The sequence below is a fragment of the Choloepus didactylus genome, chromosome 6 (assembly GCF_015220235.1).
Source record: "Choloepus didactylus isolate mChoDid1 chromosome 6, mChoDid1.pri, whole genome shotgun sequence".
In the NCBI taxonomy this organism is placed as follows: Eukaryota; Metazoa; Chordata; class Mammalia; order Pilosa; family Megalonychidae; genus Choloepus; species Choloepus didactylus.
The window spans coordinates 1,594,899-1,622,469 of record NC_051312.1 but is presented as its reverse complement, the minus strand read 5'-3'; the positions used below and the strand labels follow the sequence as shown (position 1 = coordinate 1,622,469).

Sequence of the window (27,571 nt, the reverse complement as noted above, 5' to 3'; positions counted from 1 at the left end):
TATATTATTCTCTATACCTTTTGTGCATATAAAATCTCTCTCTCTCTCTCTCTCTCTCTCTCTCTCTCTCTCTCTCTCTCTCTCTCTAATTAAAGGGGACTCTCTAATTAAAGGAAAGGTCTGGACCCTCAGGGGTCTTAAGTTTGGACATGGGTTAGCAAGGGACATGAGACCCACTGAGCAGCCAGTGGCACATGGGACTTTACACCGGAAGCCAATATTTAGAGAAAAACAAGAAGGACGGACCTAAAAATGGCACAAACAGGAACAAGGAAGTGACCACCATGTGCCCAGATCCCACCTGACCCCTGGGCAGGTACATAAAGGCTCCCGGCACAGGGGGCCCCACACCTGACCACCTTCCCTCTCTACCTGCTCCTCTGACCGACTCCACCCTCAACCCACCAGGACCATGGGCTGCTCTGGCTGCTCCGGAGGCTGTGGGGGCTGTGGCTCCGGCTGTGGGGGCTGCGGCTCTGGCTGTGGGGGCTGTGGCTCTGGTTGTGGGGGCTGCGGCTCTGGCTGTGGGGGCTGTGGCTCTGGCAGTGGGGGCTGCGGCTCTGGCTGCTGTGTGCCCGTTTGCTGCTGCAAGCCCGTGTGCTGCTGTGTGCCAGCCTGTTCCTGCACCAGCTGTGGCAATGGGGGCTGTGGCTCGTGTGGGGGCTGCAAGGGGGGCTGTGGCTCCTGCGGGGCCTGCAAGGGGGGCTGTGGCTCCTGCAGGGGCTGCAAGGGGGGCTGTGGCTCCTGTGGGGGCTGCAAGGGGGGCTTTGGCTCCTGTGGCTGCTCCCAGTCCAGCTGCTGTGTCCCCGTTTGCTCCCAATCCAGCTGCTGCAAACCCTGCTGCTCCCAGTCCAGCTGCTGCAAATCCTGCTGCTCCCAGTCCAACTGCTGTGTCCCCATTTGCTGCCAGTGCAAGATCTGAAGTTTGGTTTTTGCAGGGACTCTTCCCAAAGTCAGTGTCATCCCTGATCAGGAGTCACGTGCTCCATCCCAGCCTTTATCTGCCTTTTCCCAGTACCTTTTAAGCCAGACTCTCTTCTCCATCCCATTGCCCCATTCCTCACCCTCCCCCCTTGCCAAGTGCAGCCATTTCTTTCTGTGTCTTGCCCAGAAATGCTCTGGGCCCCTGTGTCCAGGAATGTCTCCCAGGGCCTCATCTCCCAGTCCCTGGAGTCCTCTCACAGCCACCTGCAGCAAATGCACAGCCCCCTCCTGCCTGGCACCCTCTGCAGTGTGGACGTCCATGCAGGGGAAGCAAAAGGTTTTGCCCAGCCCTGCTCATTCCGCTGACACTAGGAGCTTAACTCCTGCCCTTTAAATATCTAATAAATCCCGTCGCCCCAAACCCCACTGTGGTGTAGTATTTGTCTGTTTATTTCCTGCTGGTCGGGGGAGATGGGTGGTCTGCATTGGAACAGCACTTGTGGTCAGGGCCGGGTTCCACCAGGAGCTACCCATGAGCTCTCAGGCCCTGGGGTGCCCAGGGACCCGGGGCTTGGTGGAGTCCACAGAACACTCTCGGCACGTGGCCAAGGTGGGGATCTTGGCTGGACAGGACAGCTGCTGGAGTAAGATCATGGTCTTGTTTGCTACCCCCACTCACCAAGGAAAATTCTGGTTCTGAGGACACACCCCCTCTCCCAACCTCAACCTCAGCCTTGGCTTCTCTGCAGATTCCAATCTCGAGGCTCAGGGGGGTGCTGGACTCTTTGGGAGGTGGGACGAGGGGTGATCAGAGAGGTTAGTGGGGACGGACGGTGGGAAGGGTGCCTCAGGAGGGGGGTGTGGGTGAGAGTGTGAAGGGTTGGGGGCAGGAGCTGGGGGTGGCGTGGGGCAGGGGATTCTCTCCCCCACAGCTTCTGCTTGTGCCATTTCTACTTTCTCAGACTCGGACCTGACGTGGTTGCAGCTGCCTCCTGTCTCTTCAGACCTTTGATTCAGTTCCCACCGCTGATCTGCCCGATCAGTGTCCACATTCAAACTTCCGAGGTCCTCTGGGGGGGGCCCAGCCAGCCCCCCACTCCCAGCCGCCCCATAAGTCACTTCTGCCCACAGATTGGCCGCCTTGGGTCTGGCACCCACCCCACCTGCCGGCTGTCATCCCAGGAAGGCTCTGGACAGAGCTGGGCAGCTAATCCCCTCTTCTCCACACCAGACGAGGCGGTAGGCACAGCAGGCCCTGGGGTCACCTAGTGCAGAAGACAAGACTCTTGAGAGGGACGCTCGGTCCAGGGAGAAGGAGGGGTGCAGAGCCCCCCCAGGGGTCAGTGTTGGACCAGGTGAGCGCTGAGGGTCCCATGCCCACCCCAAGAAGGTGCAGCTTGGATGTGAGTACAGAGTTCAATAACGAAAGAGAAGGGGGTGCCCACCCAGCCCCGAGGCAGCCCAGGCTGTGGGGTGGGAAACCCTCAGCCCAGAGGGTCTTGGGTTCTGTCCGGGATGGAATCCACCCAGCGGTGAGGAGGGGGTGTGTCGGGGCCCCTCACACCTGACTTCTCCACATCCAGTCCTCACCCCCTGTCATGCAGACAAGCCACAGCCCCCTAACCGCCCCCTGCTGGGATGGTTAGCCCTCCCCTCCCGGCTGCCAGACCCTGCAAGGGCCCAGAGACCCTCGCAGAATACGGCTTACGACTTCTGTCCATCCCGCTGCCCCTGGCTGCAGTCAGCCTCAGCTCCTGGGGCTGCCCTGAACCTTCCCTCATCTGCAAAAGTGTCGGGAAATATGTTTTAAGATGAGAGTTCATCACCAAAAACCCAGACTTACCGAAGGAAATGACCCTCCCTGGGAGCATGGGACTTCACGGGAAATGAGCAATCGTGAAAAGAAAACTGACTGCTCAAAACAACAGACTAATGTCCTGTGTGATTTTTAACATATATACAAAAGTAAAATATATAACCATGGCACAAAGGCCAGGAGGGGATGCACGGAGTTAAACAGCTGTGAGGGTCTCGCCTGGTTCGGAAGTCATGAGATTGCTAATTGATAGTACAGTATGGTAAGTCATGGACGTAAAATATACCCTGTAAGGTAACCAAAGGAATAATACATATATATAACTCAAAAACTAATAGAGAGAAATGGAATAAAAATTTTTGATGAGTCCAAAAGAAGGCAAGAGAGAAGGATAAAAGAATAAAGAGGAGATGAAATAAAGAAATACAGAAATGAAAGAAACAAAAAATAAAAACAGCAGTATGGTAGACTTGAGCCCAACAATATCAGTAACACCATCAAATGCAAGTAGTTTAAACACTCCAATTAAAAATCAAATGTCAGATTGGAAAATAAAAAGAAAAACCCAAATACATGCTGTTTAAAAAGATACACTTTAAATATCACACACAGAAAGGTAGAAGCAAAAGATATATAGTGAAAATTCTAAACCACTCCTCCAAAAAAGCTGATGTCACTATGTTAATATCAGACAATTTAGATTTTGAGACAAAACTATTACTAGAGATAACAAAGAACATTTCATGATGATGAGTCATTCAACTGAAGAGATAGCAATCCTAAGTTTTTATGTACCAAATAACAGCTTCCAAATATAAAGCAAACATTGACAAACTAAAAGGAGAAATATACATGCACACAAATATAATTAGGGATTTTACTGACTCTCTCTTATGAACTGAAAGAACAAGGAGAGAAAGCAAATCTAGTAAGGATGTAGAAGAAATGAACAGGACTAGCCCTTAGTTAATTAACATATATTGAAATCTTACAGAGTAAGTTCGTTGACAGAGGGGAAACAAACTAGCACTCAATAAGAAAAAGATACCTTTTTAAAATCCCCAATATTTGAGAATTAAGTCATAGACTTCTAACTAACCCATAAGTCAAATAAGAAAGAAATCACAGTGGAAATTAGAAGACATTTTGAACAGGCTGATAATGAAATATGACATCAAAATCTGTTGGACAAAATGCTCATTTCAGCAGCATACATACTACAATTGGAATGCTACGAGATTAGCATGACCCCTACACAATGGTGACAAGCAAAGTTGTGAAATGATTGTTGGATGCAGCTAAAGCAGTGCTTAGAGAAAAATTTATAGCTCAAAATAGATATATTTAGAAAAGGAGGATAGTTGAAAAATAACTGTATAAACTTCCATGGCAAAAAGCTGGGTGGGGGGAGCAAATTAAATCCAAATAAAGTAGAAGAAACAAAATAAAGATAGGAGCATAAATCAATGAAATAAGACATAAAACAGAGAAAGTTAACAAAGCCAAATGTGGTACTTGAAAAAGATTAATAAAATTTACAAACCACTAGCAATACTGATTGAGAAAACGAGAGAAAAAAATAAGTTGTGAAGACCAGAAATGAAGAGGGGGCATCACTACATATCCTGCAGACATTAACAGCATAACAACTATGTACTGAGAACAAATTTACACAAATAATTTGAAAATTTACATGAAATAGAAAAATTCTTTGAAAAATACAACTTTACCAAAACTGACACAAGAAGAAATAGAAAATGTGACTAGTCCTAGATCCATTAAAGAAATTGAATCTGTAATTAAAAATCTTCCTACAAAGAACGCACCAGGCCACAGTATAAAGACTGAAATGGAAAAAAGTCAAATGTCTTTAAATACAGATAACATGATTATATATGCAGAAAATCCAAATTAAGTGTGGCTCGGGTGGAACCATGGAAGCCGAGGTCTGGACTGAAGAGATCTCCTGGGCAAAGAGTGTGGGCCCAGGACAGGCTGGGAAGGGCAGGTGCACCCTGTGCCTCAAGGGGTAGGATTCACACCCTGTTCTTCAGGAAGTGCTGCCACGGAGAGGGGTTCGGAGAGGATGGGCCTTCACCGCAGTGTTTGGGGAGAGAACCCGGAAGAGGGGAGCTGCTCCCTCAGGTGCAGAGGACAAAGCATCGGGCCATGGATGACTCTCAGAGCTTGGGATCTAATGGCACTTTCCCTTCTGGGTTTCAGAACGGTTTGGGTCCTCTGTTTTCCCGCCAAGTTCTCCCTTCTATGCCATGCCTGTCCCTGCCTTGTACATCAGAAGCAGGTAACTCATTTTCTAGGACTCCCAGGTCCACAGACTGAGGGGATTTGTGCCCAGAACAGGCCACACCCATAGCCAATTCTGATGAGACTTTGTACTTAGCATTGTTACTGAGACAGCTTAAGGCTTTTGGGATGTTATGATGGAATGAATATATTTTGCATGTGGAAAAACCGTATCTTTTTGAGGTACAGAGGGTGGACTGTGGTGGCTTGCAGCTATGTTCCCCAGACAAACATGTTCTTAAACTTAATCCAGTCCTGCGGGTGTGAACCCATTGTTAGTAGGACCTTTTGATAAACGTGACTTCAGGTAAGGTGTGGCCAAGTGGCTCAGGAGGGGTCTTAATCCTATGACTGGAGGCCTTATAGGGAGGGCTGCAGAGAGAGACGGAGAGCGCCAGAGGGGGGAGTCAGAAGCTGGAAGTCAACAGAATCCGAAGAGAAGCCGGGAGAGGCCACTCTGCATCGCCACATGATGGAAAAGCCCAAGGACCAAGGATCACCAGCACCCGAAACACCACAGACATTTGGGAGAAAACATCGCCTTGATGACACCTGATTTTACACTTCTCCCAGCCTCAAAACCGTGAGCCCATGAATTCCCGCTGTTTAAACCAACCCATTGCCCACACTTCAGACAAACTCTGGCCCAAGTTCACTGGGACATTATTTCCCAAAGTTTATGACAAATGGCATGGCCCCCCCGGAAAGCATTTTGGCAGCTTCTTAAGTTAAACATACACGTCCCACTGCTTGGTATTTACCCTAGAGAAATGGGAACTTGTCAGATCAGTCAGAGCTCTCCAAAGAAACAGAACCAATAGATTTTATATATGTGTGTCTATATTTATATGTATAGAATGTATTTATATTTCATTTATTTATCTGTCTATATAGAGACAGCGACAGAAAGAAAGAGATTTTAAAGAATCGGCTCATGCAATTGTGGGGCTGACAAGTGGAAAATCTGTAGGGCAGGATGGCAGGCTAGAAACTCAGACAGGAGTTGACACTGCAGACTTGAGGCAGAATTTCTTCTCCAGGCCCACCCACATTCCCAGGGGTCATCTCCTTTACTTAACATCAACCAACTGGAGATGGTAATCATGTCCACAAAACACCTTCACAGCAACATCTAGACCAGGGTTTGACCAAATAAGGGGGCACCACAGCCTGGCTAAGTTGACACACAAAGTGAACCACCACACTCGCACCCACACAAAAGCCCATATGTGAATGTGTGAAGATTTGCAACTTCCAAAAACTATAACAACCCAAATGTCCTTCAGTAGGTGAATGGGTGTTCTAGTTTGCTAATGCTGCTGGAATGCAAAACACCAGAAATGGATTGGCTTTTATAAAAGGGGGTTATTTGGTTACACTGTTACAGTCTTAAGGCCATAAAGTGTCCAAGGTAACACATCAGCAATCGGGTACCTTCACTGGAGGATGGCCAATGGTGTCTGGAAAATCTATTAGCTGGGAAGGCACATGGCTGGCATCTGCTCCAAAGTTCTGGTTTCAATATGGCTTTCAACCAGGATGTTCCTCTCTAGGCTACGGTTCCTCAGAAATGTCACTCTTAATTGCTCTTGGAGTGTTTTTCCTCTCTTAGCTTCTCTGGAGCAAAAGTCTGTTTTCAACAGCCGTCCTCAAACTGTCTCTCATCTGCAGCTCCTGCACATTCTTCAAAGAGTCCCTCTTGGCTGTGGCTCCTCTTCCAAATGTCTCTCTCAGCTGCACTGAGTTCCCTCTGCCCGTTAGCTCATTTATATGGCTCCACTGATCAAGGCCCATCTTAATGGGTGGGGCCACGCCTCCATGGAAATATCTCTTCAGAGTTATCACCTACAGTTGGGTGGGGCGCATTTCCAAGCAAACAACCTAATCCAAACGTTCAACTTAATCCCCACTAGTTTGTCTGCCCCACAAGATAGCATCAAAGAACATGGCTTTTTCTGGGGGACATAATACATTCAAACCAGCACAATGGGTAAACTGGGTCCTCCATACCATGGAGTGCAGCTCAGAAGTAAAATGGAATAAGCCACTCCTACACACAACCCGGTGACTCCCAAGGCATTACAAGTCCCAAAAGCTCACCTTCTATGTTATTCCATTCACACAACATTCTCAAAAGGACAAAACTATAGTACCGGAAACAGGTCAGCGGTTGCCAGGGGTTGGCAAGGAGGGGTGGGGATATGACTATAAAGAGATAGTGCAAGGGAGATTTGGGGGTTGATGGAGCTGTTTCATATTCTGATTGTGATAAGAGCACATGAATTTATACCTGTGTTAACATTATAGTACTGTAAACCCCCTCCCAAAAGTCATTTTTACTCTATGCTAATTTTAAAAATAAAATAAAACAGTAAAAAAAACTAATGTGCATGCAAATCTCCTGGGGCTTGTTAAAACACAGATTCTGACTCAGCAGACCAGGGTGGGTTCTGAGATTTGCATTTCGAACAGTCTCCCAGGAGACTGAGTAACACAACACTAAAAGATAGCTGCTAGACTGTTTCCTGCAGCACGGTTTCTTGTATCAAAAATTGCAAACAAACGTCCACCAATTGAGGAATGGTAAATAAGCACTGGTCTATTCACACATTGCAATACTATACAGCAGCTAAAATGGACAAACTAGACTCACCTGCATCAAGGAAAAACAGGTGGGAAGTGAAAAAACAGTTGAAGAATCTTCACACTATGTTACTTAAATGTGAACATTTTAAACAACACACAATACCATCTACTGTGCACGGGCACTTCTAAGTAGCAAAATCCTAAGGGCAACATAGAATAGAGTCCCATCAACCTGAGGATGCCAGGGCCTCTGGAAAGAGGGGTGGGAGAGCTCCAAGGGGGCTGCAATGCTCTTTCTAACCCAAAGCAAAACTGGAAAAATGTTGACATTGTTGGGTCATTTGGGCATTTGCTATATTGTTTTCTGTGTTGATTTCGTATATTTAAAATATGCCATGACACAAAAAAACTGGGCAAGAAAATAATCTGAAATGTCCAGTAAAAGCAGGAAGAAGCTTTTAACAGCCAACATATGAAAACAATCTAATGTATAAATATATCTCTTTTTATGGTTCAGATAATTTCATCCGTCCATAAAATACAATTCCACACAGAAATTTAAAGTCAGGTTGCAGGAAAACACAGGCAACGACAAATCTTAAAGGCATTTTCTGAGTGAAAGAAGCCAGAAAAGAATACAGGCTCTATGTTTCCATTTCTGCAAAGTTGGAAAACAGATGACAATAATCGATGGTGATAGGTGGAAGGGTGGGGGCACGAGGGAACTTTCTTGGGGGACTCGGGAGCGCCAGGTCTTGTGAGTGGCAGGGGTGAGATATGTACACAGTTGTCAGCCCACCGTCCTCAGCAGCTGAGCTAGGCACTTTATTGAGTTAATTATTCCTTAATTTTTAAAAACTCGGGCTGTGGGAAATGTAATGGCAGGGATAAATGTTTACTGTTTATCCTTAGTTGAAATACTAAATTTCAAATCAGCAAGAAATTCCCTTTTTTGCGCGGAAAGGCTGGCTTACTAAATTAGCCTTGGCCGATTGCAGGGTTCGGGCGGCAGAGGGCGCGCGCGGAGCGCTGAGCCGGCCCGTCCGACCCGCGGGTCGCGGCGCGCGGGTCCTGCCCGGGCGCCCCACACGGCTTCGGCGCCTCCCTGGCCCGGGTCGGGGCTATGCTCAGTCCCAGGGAGCCCGAGACGATTCCTGCACCCCGCGGGGGAGCCCGGGCCGGCGGGCAGTCGGCGCTGGACCGCGGCCCCCCGGAGAGCTGTGAACCCCGCGCGCTGGCACCTCCATCGCGGCAGCCCGACCGCAGCCCCCTCCCAGGCCCCATAGCCCCAGGCGAGGCACCTGGTCGGGTAGCAGCGGAGAAGGGACAGAACCGAGGACCCAGTCCGAGGGAAGCTAGGGCCAGAGCCACTGGCCTTGGGAAGTCACCACCTGCAGGCCCAGTAGTTGGCAGGACCCTGGTTTCAGAGCTCACTCTGCAAGGAGGATTATAAAGTAATCAAGGCGTCAACACTCTCCCCTCTCCAGGGCCCACTGGGCCCTCCGAAGGAAAATGCAGTCACCCCGGCAACCTGAAACTTCCATCAGCCCACGCCTGGCTAGAAGTTGCCCCGGGCACAAGCAGCCCCCAGTTCTTAGGGGTGCAGTGGGTGCTGCCATGCCAGGCTACCCACCATCCTGCAGGCAGGACCATATCTGGACTGGGCGGAAAAGGGAAACTGAGGCCAAGAAGCCCCCACCTCCTCCTGCAGGAGCTGGCTCCTCTCCACTGGGCTCCTCTGGGGCTGGCTTGTCTCACCCCTGGTGGCAGCTCCTCCAGGGAACGGCTCACAGCCCCCTCCCCAGTGGGACCCCGGGTGCCCTGTCCCAGGCCCTGCGAGGTCTGCCGCTGACACCCCAGCCAGAAGCCAAGTCCTGTGTTACCGACTGTCACAGTCCTGCTCCAGCCCCCCAGGCCCCTCCAGGCCCAGCTGGAGTCCTCCTGCTCACCCCCAGGGCCCAGCAAGGCCCAATCCCCCAGCCCCATCACCAACCTGGCCATGTCTGCTTGAACTCAGGGTCCACCTCCAGCCAGGGCCTCTGTCCTCCATTCCTTTCAGGAACCCAGACTGAGGTAGGTAATAAAGAAGGGCTTGGTCACACACAAACATACAACACACACACACAACACACACACACCCCGAATAGCCTCTGGGCTCCCAGAACTTCCTGCCAGGACAGCCCTGTCTGCCCTCACCCCCCAACTTGTTTATTAATCCTACCTGCTGGCTCTGGGTCACACCCACACACCCACACACAGCTACCCAGCAAGCCTGGGGGGAGGGGCTACAAGCATTTAGGGGGCACCTGCTGTTGGCAGAGCTGGACCTGAAGAGGGGCAGGGAAAGGCAGGCCCTCGGACCCCCAGTGCCCACCTGCTGCGTGCCGCCTGAAGGCCAGGCCCAACACCACCAGCCCTACCGCAGGCGACGATACCCCTTACTCATTCCCATTCGCCAGTCTGGGGTCCTAAGTGCTCACCCCAACCCAGGAGGGGACAGGCCAGGCACATCTGCTTAATTTTTTGTGTCCCTTCATTCAACCAGCAATGGCTGAACGCCCCGGGTGACCCGCAGTGGCTGGGGGCTCAGGGCCAGAGGGGGGACCCCGGCCCCATTCTCCAAGGGCGGCCCAGAAGAACTTTTAGAAATGCTGTCAGTCACACACGAACCCCCAAAATAATTACCTTCAAGGACTCCCAGGGCTCCTCTGGGCCAGGTTTTGGTACCGGTTCTCAGGGCGGTGGTCCCAGTGCCCAGACAGGGCTGGACCCCTAGCAGGCGCTGGAGAAACATCTGCTGGCTCTGTAGCTGAGTGACTGGATGCTTTTGGCTCCAAGGTCGGGCCCCCTCCAGCCCCCTGGCCTTCTTCTGGTCCTGGAACAGCCCAGTGCTTTCCTTCCCCGGGGCTTTTGCACAGCGCTCCTGCCCCACCGTCTCCATCCCTCACCTCCTCCGCCTGCAGGTCATTTATTGCTCTCCTGTCACCTCCTCCGGGAGGCCACCGGGAGTGCCCCACCTCCCTCCCCTATCCCCCTGACCCCCCACCTCCGCCCCTGTTTGTTTCCGGGGGAACATTTGCCCAAGGTGTAATTACATACGTTTTTGTTCCGCTTCGTCCTCCCAGCTCCGGAGAGTCCCACGTGGTTTTGCTCACACAGTGGTCGGCTGCGGGTGACACGCCACAGTCCGGGGGGGGTTGCGGACCGTGTCGGGGTGGGCGCCCTGAAGGCCTTTGGTTAGGGGCGGCTTTTCACCAGAAGCGCCAAGGACTGGACGTCAGTCAGTGGCGCTTGGGGTGGGGGTGGGCAGCAGGGCACTGGGAAAGCACGTGGGCTTTGGGTACCCCCCCCCCTCCCCGGCGAGTTCCTGAAGTGCGTGATCTGAGGCTCGCCGTCTCGCCTCAGAGCCTCCAGTTTCCTCTAAGTAAGATGGAGATCCTGGATTCCACCTCCAAGGATCGCGGAGAGGGTAAAGGTAGCTGCTTCAGGTACAGAGCTGCGCCCGCGCCTGGCCGTGGTGAGTGCTCACGGAAGGTCGGGGGGCTCCCGCGGCGGACCCCGGAACAAAGGCGGGAGCGCCCGTGGGCGCCGGACGGGTCCTGCACAGGAAGGCGGGGGAGGCCCTCGCACCCAGGACCGCTGGGTCGGACGCCCGGCGGGTCCGCGTCGGGCAGGGTGGGGGTCCCGCTGAGGCCGAGCCGTGGGATCCGGAGGGCTTCCTGGAGGTGGGGCCCCCGAGCGCGCCCGCGGGTTCGCGCCGCGCGGCCCCTTTAAGAGCGGGCCGCGGGCGAGGGGTGAGGGCAGAGGGCGGCGGCGGCAGGACCCACCCCCCCAGCCCACCCCCTCCCCCGGCCGCCACCCGCCGCCGCCTCTAATCTGCACCCGGAGCCCGGGCTGCGGCTGACGTCACCTGCCCCCGAGCGGCGCGCGCTGATTGGCTGCAGGTGACGTCAGGGCCTTTTTTCGCCCGGCATGACCTCATCCCCGCCCGCGCCCCGCCCTCCGCCCCGGGCCTGTCACTCGGTCCAGCGCGGCCCGAGCCGGCTCCGCGGCCCCCGCGCCCGCCCGCCCCCCAGCTCGGAGCCGGAGCTGCGACCGGCCGCGCCCGCCGAGCCGCGGGGCTGGGATGCGCGCCGCGTGCACGCGTGCCCGCCCGCAGCGCGCGCGCCCCGGCCCGAGCGAGCGCTCCCCCGCGGCGGCGGCGGCGGCGGCGGCGGCGGCGACGCGGCCTGCGCGGTGCCCCGGCCCCTGCCCCGGCTGCGCGGGTCCCCGCCGGGCCCATGGGCGGCGCGGCCGAAAGGGCGCCGTGATCGCGGCGCGGCCCCCAGGGGCGCCCCGGAGCGGCGAGCGCGGCGCCAGGTGAGCGGGGCGCGCGGCGGGGAAGGGGTCGGCCGGCGCGAGCCCGGGCGCCCGGCGGGGTGGGCGCCGCTGCGGGGCGCGGGGCGGGCGCCGGGAGAGGAGCGCGGCCCCGGAGGTGAGCGACCGGCCCGGGCAGCGCTGCCGCGGCCACCCCCGCCCCCGCCGGCCGCTCGTGCTCTTTCCGCGGCCGGGGCTACCCGAGGGGATCATTGGGGACCCAGCCTGGATCTGTCCGCGCCCCAGCGCAAGCCCCAAGCGTCCACCTGGAAGCCCCCATTTGGGGCCGAGCTGGGAGGGGGAGACGCCGCCGGCCTCAGCTCCAGGCGGGCCTTTGGCCTGGGGGCGACTCGGGAAAGGACCCCTTCCTTGTCCGGTGGGGAGGGACGGCAGGCGGCCCGCCCGGCTCCGGCAGGCTGTCCGGGCACCCCCACCCCGGGGCGCTCAGCCTCCTCTGCAGAATAAAGACGTGCGCCTGCTGCAGAGGCCGCCGCGTGCCGGGGGAGGGGCTGGCACTGCCAGTCGGACGGCAAGGGGCCTCCCTCTGCCCACCTTGGGGGGGGGCGGCCCAGGTGGGGGTGCCCGATATCTGGCCTGGAGGGGAGGAGGCAACAATGGGCCCAGCCCGCCGTGGTCACCCCCTCCTGGGGAATTTGTCGTCCGGATCGCAGTAGCTTCTGCCAGGGATGGTGAGGCCTGTGCTGCAGTGGAGGGGGTAGTCCGGGGTGGCAGGGCCTGGAGGGGCCTCTGCAGAGTTCTTGTCCTGCTGCTGATGGGGAAAGGGGGGGCGTGTGGCAGGGCGGGGGAGCAGGTTCTTCCTGCCCTGTGCCCCTGGCGCTGGGGTTCTGGGTAGAGGTCCAGGGGCCTCGGTCCTCCTCCCAGCCTCCCTCAGACCCTCTTACTCCCAGGACTGCCCACAGGCTGAATGCAGCCCGCCAGCCCATGCCTGGCCAGGGAGGACAGCCTGCCCCAGCGTCCACTCAGATATTTAATCAGCACCGGTGAGGGAGAGGCGGGTCATGTGACCAGCGTCCACCCTGAAGTCTGACTGAAATCCCTCCTGCTACAGACAGCCTCGGGCAGAAGGGACAGTTGCTGGGCAAGTTCTATGACTCCCAAGCCCCCTCAGGAACATGAACAGATGGGAAAAGGGGCTCCAAGCCCAGGCACCTTTCCCAGCGTCCCCTTTCTTTCTGGACTGAGCCTGATGGGGTCCAGCAGGGTCAAGAGCACAGAGGCACTCAAGGGGACACCGGCGGGTGGGGGCAGCCAGAGGGTGAGCTGCTGACCCCCTAGATATGCCACTCACAGGGAAGGCACACGAGGTGAGCACGCAGTGAGATGGGTCGGACCCTGACCTCCAGGGCGGCATGGGCTGGGCCACCTCTGCCTGGGCTGCTCGAGCACCATTGCATACCAGGGGTCTGGGATGGCTGAAGCCCTGCAGATGGGGGTGGGTATCTCAGGAGAGGTGGTAGGGTCCTCAGCCTGTGCTTTCAAGGACCACGTGCCCAGCCCCCACCCCAGGCTGCAGCTGTGCCCCCCTCCTAAGAACCCAGGGGCGAGCCCGCCCCCACCCTGCTGTCTCCCAGTCCGAGGATTCCCGGGCTGGGGCTGACCCCCTTGGCCTTCCCATTGGCCGAGCCCGAGGCAGTGTGCCCCCCAGCTCAGGTCCTAACCCCGCCACCCTGGGCAGCAGAGTAGGTGTGCAGGCACGGGCCTTTGTGGGGGGGTGAGCCCCAGGCTCCCAGGGGTCCTCACCTGCCAGGCCTATTCCTGGCGTCCTCAGAGCAGCTGTTCTGGCCTCCAGGGGGTCCTGAGCATGGAGAGAGGGCAGGGGCTGGGGACGGGGCCCTGAGGGAGACCCAGCCCCACCCCCTCTGGAGGCGGCCTCGCCGGCTGGGAGTTTGGTGGGTGCAGGAACTCGGGCTGTGCCTGGCCACGTGTGTGCTGGGGGACATGAACGTGCCCGTGGGGAGCCAGATGCGAGAGCAGATACGGAGTTACCAGCGCCGGGGCCGCGGGAGTCCTGGGCCCTTGGGGGTTAGCTGCAGCGGGTGAGGGTGTGGCGGAGGGATTCGGGCACTGGTCAGTGGGCCCTTGGATGTGTGTACGGTCCTGTGGGAACACTCGTGGGGGGCGGGTGGTGAGCCCGGGACCCGTGTGCAGAGAGAGTGGGTGTGCAGCCGGGGGGTCCTGGCAGCACAGAGCAGCACACGGGCCGCGCAGCCCAGGCGGGCCGAGTACCTGGCCGTCAGGTGGGGCTGCCTGGGGCCTCCTAGACAGCTCCCCGCTGGTGCTGGAAGGGGCCAGTCCCATGGTGACCCGGGGGGGATCTCCTTCTGCCTTGGGACCTGCTGCCCTTGTCCCAAAGTCCTTGATAAGGTGTCTAGGGCTGAGCCTGGGACCAGGTGGGCAGTGCAGGGCAGGAAGCACCCTGTCCCCAGCCCCGCCTCCCTCCCACCCATGCCCAGGAACGGGCAGGCAGGGGACCCTACCAACTCCACTGCCCCACAATGTCCACCGGGCCTGGCCCGACCCCAGCCCGCTCCCCACTCTGGCCCAGCCTGGGCCCTGTTCCATCACGTCTGGGGGAGGTGAGAGGGGAGGGGTCCGTCCCCAGGAGACCCTGTGAGAAAGGATGCACCCCCAGGAGGTGGGCACAATTAGAGACCTCCTGCAGGAGGGGGTGGGGGGCAGGCTCGGGTGGGGAGTGGGGGAGAAGGGGCAAGGTGGGTACTAGGGACAGAGGGAGGAAGGCAGGGAGGGGAGGGGCAGGCCCCCGCTACTAGGCACCTGCTGGAGGGGTGGGCTGGGAGCCCGCGGGGAGGGGGCACCTTGGCCACACTGCAGACTGGCCTGCTCGGTGGCTGCTGCGCAGGAGCAGCGGTTGCCTGGCACCTCTGCTGTTGCCATGGCGACGACGGAGGTGCTAACTTGCTAATGAGTCCCCCTTGGCTGCAAATAACGATACTATAGTGGTTAACAGGCCGTGCTGGGGGGACCCTGGGGGTACAGGGGTGCAGGCCAGGTACAAAGCTTGGGAGCTATTCTGCCTCACCACCCCTGCGGCCCCCCCTCCTCTGTGGCCCCTGCCCACCCCTCGAAACCCTCCCCTCCTGCTCCTTCTTTCCCTGCGCCCCCCCCCCCTGCGGCCCCTGCCCACTGCCCTGTGGCCCTCACCCCCACCACTCTCTGGGTCTCAGGCCTCCCCTCCCAGCAGAGGCCCCCAGGCTGCTCCAGCCTCCCGTCCCCTCCTCGCTCCCCCCAGCCTTGACCCCTGTCTGGGGCGTGGGCGCCACTCCTCGGCCCCTCAGAGTGGTTTAAGGCCCCCATGGCAGTGTAGGTGGTAGGGAAGGACCCAGCAGGCCTGCGACCCCCAGGAGCCAGGGACAGGGCAGGGCTGGGGGCTTCCAGCTGGGCCCTTGGTCCCAGCATCCCAGGGCAGTGGGTGGGAGGCCGAGAGCTGATCTCACCTTGGCCTGGGGGAAGCGGCCGTGGCCTGTCACCACTTCTGGAAATGCTCCCGTAAGAATCAGGAAACCCTTCCCAAAGCAGCTCATACAGAAATCACCTTGGGATCCCCTTGGGCAGGCAGAGATGCCCCCCCCGCAGGTGGGGCGCCCCTCTGGCAGGGACCCCCTCAGCAGGCAGATCCTTTTGCTGTTGAACCTGCTTGATATGGCCCTCGGGGGAGGCAGCAGCCCCAGCTGCGCCCCCCAGGCCTTGCCCATCCCACCCCCTGGGGAGGCGACCCGAGTGTGGGTGTGGGGAGCACAGCATCTCCCTGTGGGAGACCAGGCCCCCTACTGTGCCCTTGCTGGGGGCCGGTCCCCTGGCCCCACACTCCACTCCAGGCGGGGAGTTGAGGGGGCCGGGACCTCGGGGCGCGGCTCAGCCGAGCTTGGTTCCACCTCCTTGCGCCCGCTGGCCCACCCAGGCCTCCCCCTGCTTCAATCAGGACCCCCGAGGACTGCCAGGGAGCCAGACGTGGGCGGGAGTCAGGGTGTGGGTGTGGTGGGGGGAGACCCTGGTGACGAGGCCCTCTCGGGGGAGGGGGCCTGGCCGGGGGTGCTCAGGAGCCCTGGGCTCCGTCCAGCCTCTTTGTGATGTGAGATTGGTCCCGGCCCTTCCCTGGGCCTCAGGTTCCCCATATTTAAACAAACACCAGTGCTGCTTTCCTCCTGGGGGGGCCTGGGGAGGGGCATCCTGGCAGGTGGCAGGGAGATGGGGCAGCGGTGGCAGAAGCCTGGCACCAAGCCCACAGGAGGGGCTTCCTTCAGCCCAGGAGTCTGGGGTCCTAGATCCCGACACCCGCTCCCTCCATGCGCCCCTTCAGCCTGAGGGCTCCTGGAGGCCAAGAGGGTCCCTCCCAAGCTGACCTGCGGGAGACGGTCACTCGCCACCCACTAGCCCCCTCCTCCTCTCCTGAGACCCTTTCTGGCCCCTGCCTTGCCCACCTGCCTTCAAGAACCCATTAGCTGTTTTGAGGCGGCCCCGACCCCTCACCCACGGGGGTCCGAGTTATGGACTCAGGCTACTGCCCTGGAGATGAGGCTTTAGCGACTGGGAAGGGGGCAGGTCCGGGGGCAGATGCCCATCGGGAACTCAGCTGAGGGATGGACAGGGCCTGGCAGCGAGGGTGGGCAGAGCATGTCCAGGGCCCTGAGTCGCCTGGGTCCCGGGGCTTGAGATGTGGAGGCCACAGGGGAGACATCCCTCGTCTGCATCGCGGAGATGGGGGAGCGGAACAGAATGTTCTGGAATGCGTGAGGGTTGATGAACCCAAGGGCCCAGGGGAAGGTCCCTCGAGTGTTCTCCCTGCTGGCTGGCCCGGGCTGCACAGGACTCATCTGCTCAAAGCCTGTGACCCAGCCCTCGCCGTTCACCCCCGGGTCACCCCCATGCCCTGCTGCTTCCTGCTGAGAAGCTTGACGCTGAGGCTGGACAGGCTGTCTCCTGGGGACCCTTCCACTCGATGGGCCGGGGACCCTAGCCCCTTTCCCTGAGACATCAGGGGCTTGGTCTTTATGGAGGAGCTCAGAGGGGAGAGCCCCCTGGGGCAGCGGGCACAAAAGTTCCAGGGCTTCGATGGCACCGTGGTTTCATCCCGGCCAACCCTGCCTGGGGAGCTGGCCGGGTGCCCACGCCCACTGACCTTGCCACATTGCTGACCACCTGCCTGTCCCCACAGGTACAGCAACATGCCCGGTCACTCCAACTTCTAGGCAGACCCCAGGCCACTGGTGCAGCCCCTCCTCGCTTCAGGGCTCAGCCCCTCCCCGCCACCCACTGCCCCACCATGGCCGGGGACCGGCTCCCGAGGAAGGTGATGGACGCCAAGAAGCTGGCCAGCCTGCTGCGGGGTGGGCCAGGGGGGCCGCTGGTCATCGACAGCCGCTCCTTCGTGGAGTACAACAGCTGGCACGTGCTCAGCTCCGTCAACATCTGCTGCTCCAAGCTGCTGAAGCGCCGGCTACAGCAGGGGAAGGTGACCATCGCTGAGCTCATCCAGCCGGCCGCCCACAGCCAGGTACCAGCCCATCCTGGCCTGGGACACATGCCCCCACCATGGGGTTCCCATCACCTCACCTCTGCTTCTTGCACCTGCCCTGGGCCCCTCATGGTTGGACAACAGTGAGCCCTTTCACGCTGTGGCCAGTGGCTGCACAGCTGCACGGACTCCAGTCCCCAGGGGGTCTACCCATCCCCCAGCCATGCCTCAGTGCCCTGATCCCCTCCAGAGATCCCCTGCACGAGTTCCCTCCACTCCCACGGGGGTGACAGGGTGGGCTCGCGCGGTGTCTCCCCAGGCAGAGCAGGGTTGTGTTCCTGAGCCCAAAGGGATGGGGCAGAGGACCCCGGGCAGCTCGGGAAGGGGCAGGACTCACGGAAACAGGAGGTGGACGAGGGGCTCCCCCCAAGAGGCCTCTGTCCCCGTTCTCATACCTGCCCTACCTGCGGGGTCCCCTTTTCCCCCTGGAGTCCTCAGTGACCCCGAGTTCCCTCTGTGTCCCCCAGGAAGGTCTCAGGGGGCCTACAGTGGATCCCCCACCCCGGGAACATCAAGTCCAGCTATTGGGGGGCGCCTGGCTGGGCCAGCCAGCCTGTGCAGGTGGCAGCACCTCCCTCTGCGCTGCCTTCCGGGGTTCAGACCTCCCCCCCATGTGCCCGGAGCCTGTGGGAAGGGACGGCCCAGGGAGGGGTCTTGGTCGCCCACCGCAGAGCTGGGATGTGGGAGGGCCCAGGCAGGGCGGGAGCTGCTCGGGAACCCCCTCCCCCAGCCATGAGCGTCTCGGGAGGGGAATCCGGGGATCAATCACCCCCAGCGAGGACTCCCGGCCAGCGCGTGATCCCATTGGCTGCCGGTGACATCATCCGCGGCTGGCGGCTGGGCTGGCTCCAGGGCTGCGTGTGCTCAGGGGGCTCCCGGCAGAAGCCGCTCAGCATCTGCCCCAGGGCCCAGCCCACCCAGCCCTGCCCGCGCACTGGGGCCAGAGAGGCAGGAGGAACCCCAGCCTCCCGCTGCTGCCTCCTGATTGGAGGGGGAGGGGGGCTTCCTCCTGAAGCCCTCAGCTTCTCCATCGCTGGCAGGGGGCTGGAGGGAAGGTGAGGTGTGCTGGTTCAGCTGGGACCCCAGACTCGAAGGCACCCTACCTTGGAAGTCTGCCTCCCAGGGACCCTGTGCAGAGCTTCCCTCTGCCTCAGGCACCCCAACCCCCCCCCACCTGTGTGCCACCACGCCCACTGGCACCTGCTTGTGTGGAGGCTCACAGTGGGTGACGCCCATGTGAGTGTGCAGGAGGAAGTGGCTGTGCAGGGCATGAGTGGCCCGTCTGTCCCTCCCTGCCCCAGCAGCCTGCCAGGGCGACACTGACACCTGCCCAGGTGGGAGTGTACCTTGGGCCAGGGCGGGCGTGGGAGGGAGTGTGAGGTGTGTGGCTGGGGGCCGGCCCTGCCCTTCCCACGCAGCAGCCCCTCCTCCCGTCACCCACACCCCTGCCCCTCCCTCGAGGCCGGTGGTTGGTGGGGGCGGCCGGCAGTGCCGGGCCGTGCCTGACCCCTCCCCTCACGGCCCCCAGGTGGAGGCCAGGGAGCCGCAGGACGTGGTGGTCTACGACCAGAGCACACGGGACGCCAGCATGCTGGCCGCAGACAGCTTCCTCTCCGTCCTGCTCAGCAAGCTGGACGGCTGCTTCGACAGCGTGGCCATCCTCACGGGTGAGCTGCCGGTGGGGCCCGGGGCTGGGGCCATGCCCTGCCCTCCCAGCCTCTCCCCAAAGCCTAGCTTAGCAGGAAAGGGGTCCGCGGAGGTGGGCTTCTGGATCCCCCTCCCCACTGCCCGTCTGGGAACTAGAGACCAGCCTTGGCTGGGGCAGTGCTGGGGGGAAGGGGACAGGTCTCAGGGGGCTCCACTCTCCCCTCCCCTGGGTCCCTACACTCAGAACCCCCCAGCCTAACAGGCGAAGGTGTGGACCAGGGGAAGCTCCACGTGAGATGGGCAAAGAGTGGGCTCTGCTTTAAGATACACCCCCGCACTGTGGAGCGCCCTGTCTGGGGGGGGGGCGGCAGGGACCCCACCATCTGGAGCCCCATCTGAGGCAGAGCTGGTGCCACACCAGGGAAATCGCCCAAAAGGTGCCAGCTGAGCACAGGTTGCCTAGCGACAGCCTAGCCGATCGTGACCGCTGCCTGGGGGACAAGCAGAGTCCCCCCATGGCTGCCTGCTCCCCAAAAGCAGCCTGGCCAGCTGGCCTCCAGACCACACTGGCTTGAGTCTGGGAAGAACCCCTCCCCCGCACCCCCCACGTGCATCCCCCACAGTGGTTCTGGCTGGTTCCTTGGCACCTCCCGAGGTAGCCCCAGCCTGGGCTGGGGACAGGGGTCCTGGGACAGGCTGGGGCTTATGGCCAGGGGTTGTGGCAGGCGGGTAGGGGGCATGGGGGGGGTGACACCTCTGTACCACCTCCAATGCCCTATTCATTCGACTCACGAGGTGGCCAGGCCCCACTTCTCGCAGCCCTGGTGTCCCCAGTGTCTCTGGGCACAGACTTTCTACCCAGCGGTCCTTCAGGGAGGCTGCGGGGGGCAGGCCCTGTTGGCTACATTAGCAGCTGCTGGGGAGGCCTTCTTGGAGGAGGCGCCCACGGGCCCAGAGCCGACAGGCGTCAAGGAGGTGGTCGTGTGCCACCCAGGCCCACGGGAGCAGAAGTCCCCAGACAAGGATGGGCCTGGAGCCAGGACGGTGGGAGGTGGGGCCAGACAGAGGCCTGGGGTTCACTCCCGGGGCAGGGAGCCCACACCTGCCCTCTGCCCCTGCTGTGTCTGAGGGCCGTCCTGCCCACTGTCCCCTCCGTCAGGGGGTGGTGGTTCACCCTGACACTGAATCTGCATGTGCCCCCCCACCCTGGGTTTTGCAGATGGAAACTGAGGCTCAGACAGGGGAAGGGACCAGTCCAAGGCAGGGACAGAGCGCTGACCCTCTCTCAAATGGGCCATGACCCCTGCCTCCGGCACAGCCCCTCTGGCCCCCAGGCCACGCTACAACCCCAGCCCCTGGCATTTGTCAGCTGGTTCCTGGGTGCCAGGGCTACCCTGGGCGTTTTGCATTTCTCTCATTTAGCCCTGGTCACTGCCTGGGGGGCTGGGGGGGCAGTCGGTTCTGCACCTGCTGCCTCTAGGCTCCCACCCCATCGTAAACCCTCTCTCCCGTCCCCCAGGGCCTGCCAGACCTGCAGCTCCAAGGCCCAGAGGGGCTGGGTAGGGAGGAAGGCTTGGGGAGTCAGGCAGCTAGAGTGGGCTGGGGTTCAAGGGGTGCTGCCGGCACCCTCCCCTCAGACTCCCAGAAGGGCCTCTGGTCCCCATTCCCAGCAGGGGCAGTGAGCTGGGAGGGTTCCGGAGACTCCCAGGCCCCTGGAAATGCCCGGAGATGCCTGCTGTCCCGTCTCCCCTCGCCAGCTCTCCCCACCCTTTCAGACCCTGTGGCAAACCCAGGAAGGAGGGTGGCATCCCACGGTCTGCAATTCTGTGGCTCTCCGGCTCCAAGAGTTCACACACACACACACACACACACCAGATTCCCAGGGCCGTGCACGGAGACCCTCTGACCAGGGGATGTCCTCCCTTCATCACCTCACAGGCTAGTCTGTCTCTGTTTCTCTGTCTTTCTCTCTCCTTGCTGATCCCTTGGCCCACCACTTGGTACCCTTTTTTTTGTCCCTTAGGTGTCAGAGCAAATGGTCCCTCTTCCAGGAAGGCTGCCTGGATTAGACAGCCTGGTCCTGGGCTTTCTCGAGGCTTCCTGTGTGGCCACACTGCAGGGCCTGGGTCTGTGGCCCCCATGAAGCTCTGAGCCCGGGAGGCTGGGACGGCCTCCGTACTTGGCACTCGATAGGTGTCTGCCAGTGGGCATCCAGTGAGGAGGAGGCCAGGCTAGGTTGGGTTTGCTGGAGCGGTTTCCCAGTGGGGAGGGGGCGCTGAGTCTGGGGGCTGGGGGCAGGTGTGCAGCACAGCCCTGGGTACCAGCCACCTTCCATTTCGCCCCTCAGGATGGGAAGGGGCAGCACCTTCCCATCGTCCTTTAGTGGACAAAGCTAGGAAGGCAGAAGAAGGGGCCTCTACCCCCGGTCCTAGCTGGACAAGCCTGGCTGAGTGTGCCAGGAGGGCTCCCCGGAGACCCAGCCCGGCCCTCGCGCCCTCTGGGCCGCCCCGGCTCTTCCTCTGCTCTCTGCCTGCCCTGTGAGATCTGTTCCCATTCCTCTGCTGCCAGGCCGGGACGGGGTCCCAGCCCCGGTAGCACCGGGTGGGTTCACAGCGGCACAGAGGCAGCACCCAGCGGTCAGCAGCGCATCCCAGCCTTGACCACAAGCCCCACCCTGGGGTGGGTACAGCCCCCCAGTCGAGGCCAAGGGCTGCCCTGAATCCCGGGAGAAAAGGGTTGAGAGGGGAGGGGATGGTTCCCACTCAGAAAGGGGAAGTGACTTCCTGGGATACGCCAGCAGGGGCTTGCGGGGGGCTCTTTGGTGCATTTGCTGGGGTGCCCAGGCCATCAAAGGCCAGCGGGGAGACCTGGGCCCCCGGCGGGGGGACGCTCAGAGGAGGGCAGGGAGACACCTCTGTGACCCCGCAGCCCCTCCCCAGCTGCGCCGCAGGTGACATCGGGCGGGGTGGGAAGCGAGCCTGGCCCTTTAAGCGGCGGGCCCTGCGCATCTCTGCGGAATGCAGGCTGGGGCTGTCGCCGCCCGTGCGCGCCCCCGCAGCCTGGAGGGGGGCCCCCCCCCCGCTCGCCCCGGGCCCCTGTGAGCGGGGACTCCTTCCCGGGGGCAGTGGGGCCGCGGGTGGGCAGGAGGGGACCCTGGCGGTGGCCGCAGCGTCCCTGGTAAGGAGGGGTTGGGGGTGCCGGGGCCGCAGGGTCGGGGCGCGTTCCCCGTGCGCGCGCCTGTGCGCGTGTCTGGGATTTCATTGTGAAGGAGCCCACCTGCGACGCCCTCCCTGGCCAGGGTCCGGGGAGGCTGGGGAAGAAGGTTTCCTTGGGGTGCCATCCCTGGGGGCTCTGGGGCTTGCATTCTCCCCCTCCCTGAGTCCCGGAAGCCCCTCCCTCCTCAGGCATCTCCCAGGGCGGGGGTTGGGGGGTGAGGGGGTGGGGGCCACTGAACTCCCTGTAGGGTTAGAGCCTGGCCAGCTTGGCATCTGAAGGGGCCTGCAGGGGGACCCCGAACTGCTGGGCTCTGCCTGGGGGTTAGCCCTGGGGCCTTACTGTCCAGACACCTGCCTGCCTTCCCCCCTTGGAGGGAGGGGGCATGCTTCTGGGGGGCTTCATCCCCAGTCCTGGCCAGGCCGGGGAGAAGACAGTGCAAGACCCCTGGCAAGAGAGCCAGAGGGGGAGGGAGAGGAAGTCAATGCTGGGGCACGGTCTGCGGAGCTCCGGGGGGCAGACCCCCAGTGCCAGCTCAGCCTCCTCTTGTGGGAACTCGTCAGCAGCAGCTTCACATGCCAGCAGTCACCTGCTTGTCCCAAAGGAGGGATCACTTCTCCTCCAGGGCTGGTGCCCTGGCTCCCAGCCTGGAGGTTCCCCAGCTCCAGGGCCACCAGGGTCAAGCCCTCCTTGGGGGCACAGCAGGCATCCTGGAGGGGGCACATGCACACACAAATGCACACACACACACACTGGAGCAGCCACGCCACTGAGCTGGGGACAAAGGCTGACGCAGCTTCTCTGTCCTCAGAGATCATGAAGGTCCCAGGCCCTGACCTTTGCAGGCTGGAGTAGGAAGGGGCACTGGGGGTCCCAAGCCCAGGACCCCACCTCCTCCAGTGCAATGACAGTCATCTCTGTGGGCAGCAGGGTGACAACCAGGCCAGAGGTGGGAGGGCCCTGGGCTCGTGGAAGGAAATGTGCTTTAGAAATGCCCGTGGCCCCAGCTGCAAGGTCAGCCCAGGACACCACCAGGCTGTCCTCCCCCCATCCACCTGGAGCCGGTGGCCCCTAGGGCTGCCCGAGACTGGTCTGAATCAGAGGTCACTCCGGCCAGGCCAGGGCTCAGCTGTGTGGCCAGGTCACTGGGTTCTTTGTGGCCGTGGTCTGGCTGAGCCTCCCGACGGTGCCGCTGGGCAGGTGGGACATGACAAGGCCGTTGAGACCCGAGTCCCACACTGACGCAGACACATCTGGGGACCCGAGCGTGGGCCTCTCCAGCCTGGGGAGGGCTCCCTCCACCAGCCGGTGGCCAGGGACACAGCAGGTGTGGGAGGCACTGGCCCAGGCCGGCCACATGAGGGACTCGTGGCCACTGCATCCCCTGCGTGCCCCTGGCCCCCTGGGTTCCCAGGTCTCAGCCCGGCCTCAGCTCTTTGGTCTTGTCCCGTGGGGTGGGGTGGAGTCAGTGCCAGAGCACAGATGTCCCTGCGGGCTGTGCCAGCTCCAGGAGTAATGTCCTGCGCAGAGCAGGGGTGTCCTCTGCAGCCTCGTCTCCCGGGGCCGGCACCCAAGCCTGGCTAGGGGCTCCCGGCCAGCGGGAGGCCAGAGGGATTGCGTCAGCGCTGGGGGGAGGCAGGCAGCCCGGGCTGTGGTGCCTCGGGCATGGCGGGGTCCCTCCTCTCGACCATGGGAAACAGACCCTCATCGGAAGACCCCCGTGGCCCCGGAGTCGGCCCCCTGCCTGCCCCACGCGCTGTGCCACCACGGGCCACACATTTATGGGCAGCGGCAGCAGCGTCCACAGCGATGGCCCCTAATTAGCATCGGGAGGAATGTGGGTGAGGTCAGCCCTAAGTGCCGCCCCGCGGCCGCCCTGGCGGGACAGGCCCTCCAGCACCCAGACCCAGACCAGTGCTGCTGCCGCGGCTCGGCCACTCGCGCTCAGCGTCCAGGCTGGGGGCGGCTGCGCTGCCAGGGCCCCAGGCCCTTCCAGCCCCAGCTGGCCTGCTTGACACACGTCGCCTCTCCTCCTTCTGCAGGGGGCTTTGCCACCTTCTCCTCCTGCTTCCCTGGCCTCTGCGAGGGGAAGCCGGCCGCCCTGCTGCCCATGAGCCTCTCCCAGCCCTGCCTGCCCGTGTCCAGTGTGGGCCTGACCCGCATCCTGCCTCACCTCTACCTGGGCTCGCAGAAGGATGTCCTGAACGAGGTGTGAGGCTGGGGAGGAGCAGGGAAAGCTGCTCCAGGGGTGGTCTGGGGGAAGAGGGGAGCTGAAGGCGGAGGCAGGGGCAGAGGGTGGATGAGCAGGGGTTGGGGGCTGAGGGGGGCCCCAGGGGACCCAGCAAGGCCAGGGCTGGGCTTGGGGGAGGGGCTGGCCGGGCTGGGTGGAGAGGCAGGCTCCCGGCCCCTTCGCCCACATGCCAGACTGCTGATGTCACCGGGCCCCTGGCCAGTGCTGAAAGAATCCCGGGCTTTAAAAATGGTGTAGAAGGAAAAGGGTAAAGCCACCGCCCCGTGCAACCATAACATTCCTCAGAGCCTACCGCAAACGGTGGGTGGCGCTCAGGGAGGAGGCCGGCGTCCCCTCCGTGGGCCTAGCTTCTCTGACTTGGGCAGGACCAAGAGGAATTCGGAGGGTCCTGGAGCGGTGCCAGCACCCCCCGATTCCCCCTTCTCCCCTCCCTTGCCTTTCAACCTGTTCCCCTTTCCCTCCAGGATCTGATGACCCAAAATGGAATAAGCTACGTCCTCAATGCCAGCAACTCCTGCCCCAAGCCGGACTTCATCTGCGAGAGCCGCTTCCTGCGCATCCCCGTCAACGACAGCTACTGTGAAAAGCTGCTGCCCTGGCTGGACAAGTCCATCGAGTTCATCGGTGGGGACGCCATCCCTGCCCCCAAGCCCGGGGAGGGGGCCTGGAGTGAGGGGAGGGCGGCGCTGTGCGCAGGCGCAGGTGTGGGGGGGGCGTGGCATTCCCTGAGCAGCAGCTAGCTTTGCCTGCAGTTGGGAGGGGTCCCTCAGCTGAGCCCCCTGCCTCCTGTCCCAGATAAAGCCAAGCTGTCCAGCTGCCAAGTCATCGTCCACTGCCTGGCTGGCATCTCCCGCTCCGCGACCATCGCCATCGCTTACATCATGAAGACCATGGGCATGTCCTCTGACGATGCCTACAGGTAGCCCCCTCCCCCACCAGCTGGGACACCCCCGTGCCCTCCTTTCGCCGCCCCTGTCCACCAACTATCCAGGGTGGCCCCAGGCGTCAGCGTCACCCGTCCCGGCGCAGCCCACAGCGCCGGGGCAGCCTGCACTTCCTGCAGGAGGGAGCCCCGAGGGACAGTCAGGTGGGCGGCCTGCGGGAAGCCCCCCGCCGGAAGCCCCTCGCTGCCGCCTGACGCCGCCCTGCGCCGCAGGTTCGTGAAGGACCGGCGCCCGTCCATCTCGCCCAACTTCAACTTCCTGGGCCAGCTGCTGGAGTACGAGCGCAGCCTGAAGCTGATAGCGGCCCTGCAGGGCGACGGGGCGTCCCAGCCGGGGACCCCGGAGCCCCTGCCCGGCCCTGCGGCCCCGCTGCCGCCGCTGCCATCACCTACCTCAGAGAGCGCCGCCACCGGGAGCGCGGCGGCCACCGCCAGGGAGGGGTCGGCGCGCACGGGCGGGGAGCCCCCGGCGCCGGCCACCAGCGCCCTGCAGCAGGGCCTGCGCGGCCTGCACCTGTCCTCCGACCGCCTGCAGGACACCAACCGCCTCAAGCGCTCCTTCTCGCTGGACATCAAGTCGGCCTACGCCCCGAGCCGGCGGCCCGAGGGTCCCGGGCCCCCCGACCCCGGCGAGGCCCCCAAGCTCTGCAAGCTGGACAGCCCTTCGGGGGGCGCGCTGAGCCTGCCCTCCCCGGGCCTCGACAGCCCGGACGCGGCGCCCGAGGCGCGCCCGCGGCCCCGCCGGCGTCCCCGGCCCCCCGCCGGCTCCCCGGCGCGCTCCCCCGCTCACGGCCTCGGCCTGAACTTCGGCGACGCGGCCCGGCAGACTCCACGGCACGGCCTCTCGGCCCTGTCGGCGCCCGGGCTGCCCGGGCCAGGCCAGCCGACCGGCCCCGGGGGCTGGGCGCCGCCGCTGGACTCCCCCGGCACGCCGTCGCCCGACGCGCCCTGGTGCTTCAGCCCCGAGGGCGCGGGCGGCGTGGGCAGCGGCGCGCTGTTCGCGCCCTTCGGCCGGCCGGGCGTGCAGACCGCGGGCGGCGGCGACCTACGGCGGCGGGAGGCGGCGCGGGCCGAGCCCCGGGACGCGCGGACCGGCTGGCCCGAGGAGCCGGCCCCGGAGACGCAATTCAAGCGCCGCAGCTGCCAGATGGAGTTCGAGGAGGGCATGGTGGAGGGGCGCGCGCGCGGCGAGGAGCTGGCCGCCCTGGGTAAGCAGGCCAGCTTCTCGGGTAGCGTGGAAGTCATCGAGGTGTCCTGACGCGCGGGCTCGCCGACCTCGGGCCCCTATAGATGTATGTTATAGAGAGTACAAAGAAAGGTAAACGGTTTTACTGCGATTTTTACCCAGAAGTAAATACGTCGATTTTTTAATTTATTTAAGCTGTTCATTCTGGCAATGAGTTGGCAACAAGGCAGGGCGGTCCTTTGCGCTCTATTTTTACTGTCTGGTATTTAAACTGAAACGTACGTTTCTAAGCAATATGAGGCCACCTTCGGCCGCAAGCTGGGTGCCAGGCCTGGGGCTCCCTCCCGCCCTCCGCCCCCACAGGAAACCCGGCTGACCGGCTGAACCGTTGCAAAGAGGGCTGCAGAGCTTTCGTGCACTTTTTACATAAGAAAAAGGGGGAAAAAAAGAAAAAAAAAAAAAACTTCTTTGCCACAAACTGAGCCGCAGACCCTCTCCACCCTCCCCCACCCCAGTGCCTCCTCTCGCCCTGCTCCTTCTCCTCTCTCCTTTCTGGGGCTCTGCACCCAGGTGGTAGGTGGGGGGCTGGTCCAGGAGCTGGGGCGCCCCTGCCGCCTCGAGGCGCCAATCCCTGATGGCAGGAAGGCACCGCCATCGCCAGGCCCCGCCGCACCCCACTCCCTGACCTGCCCTGCTGGGGCCCGGTGGCTGGGTTCTTCAGAGGGGCTGGGGAATGGGGCAGGTGGGAGCCTGTGCTCAGCAGAAGGGGGCTCTTGAGTGTCAGTGATGGG

The 27,571-nt window shown here is 61.4% G+C and overlaps 1 protein-coding gene and 2 pseudogenes across 2 annotated transcripts; 2 read left to right on the top strand and 1 right to left on the bottom strand.

Annotated features, from left to right (window-relative positions):
* Positions 1-11,445, bottom strand: LOC119535992 (annotated as a pseudogene).
* Positions 3,934-4,030, top strand: LOC119538901 (annotated as a pseudogene).
* DUSP8 (dual specificity phosphatase 8) lies at positions 10,970-27,294 on the top strand. Of its 2 annotated transcripts, none has more exons than XM_037838426.1 (7): positions 10,970-11,147; positions 17,181-17,519; positions 19,069-19,207; positions 24,443-24,609; positions 25,116-25,275; positions 25,447-25,570; positions 25,808-27,294. In XM_037838426.1, exons 2-7 carry the CDS (start codon positions 17,289-17,291, stop codon positions 26,850-26,852), a joined length of 1,866 nt encoding a protein of 621 aa, XP_037694354.1. In that variant the 5' UTR covers positions 10,970-11,147; positions 17,181-17,288; the 3' UTR covers positions 26,853-27,294. The 2 variants fall into 2 exon arrangements, with proteins under 2 accessions (XP_037694354.1, XP_037694353.1); XM_037838425.1 differs by lacking the exon at positions 10,970-11,147 and adding an exon at positions 11,888-11,989.
* The last annotated feature ends 277 nt before the right edge of the window (positions 27,295-27,571 follow it).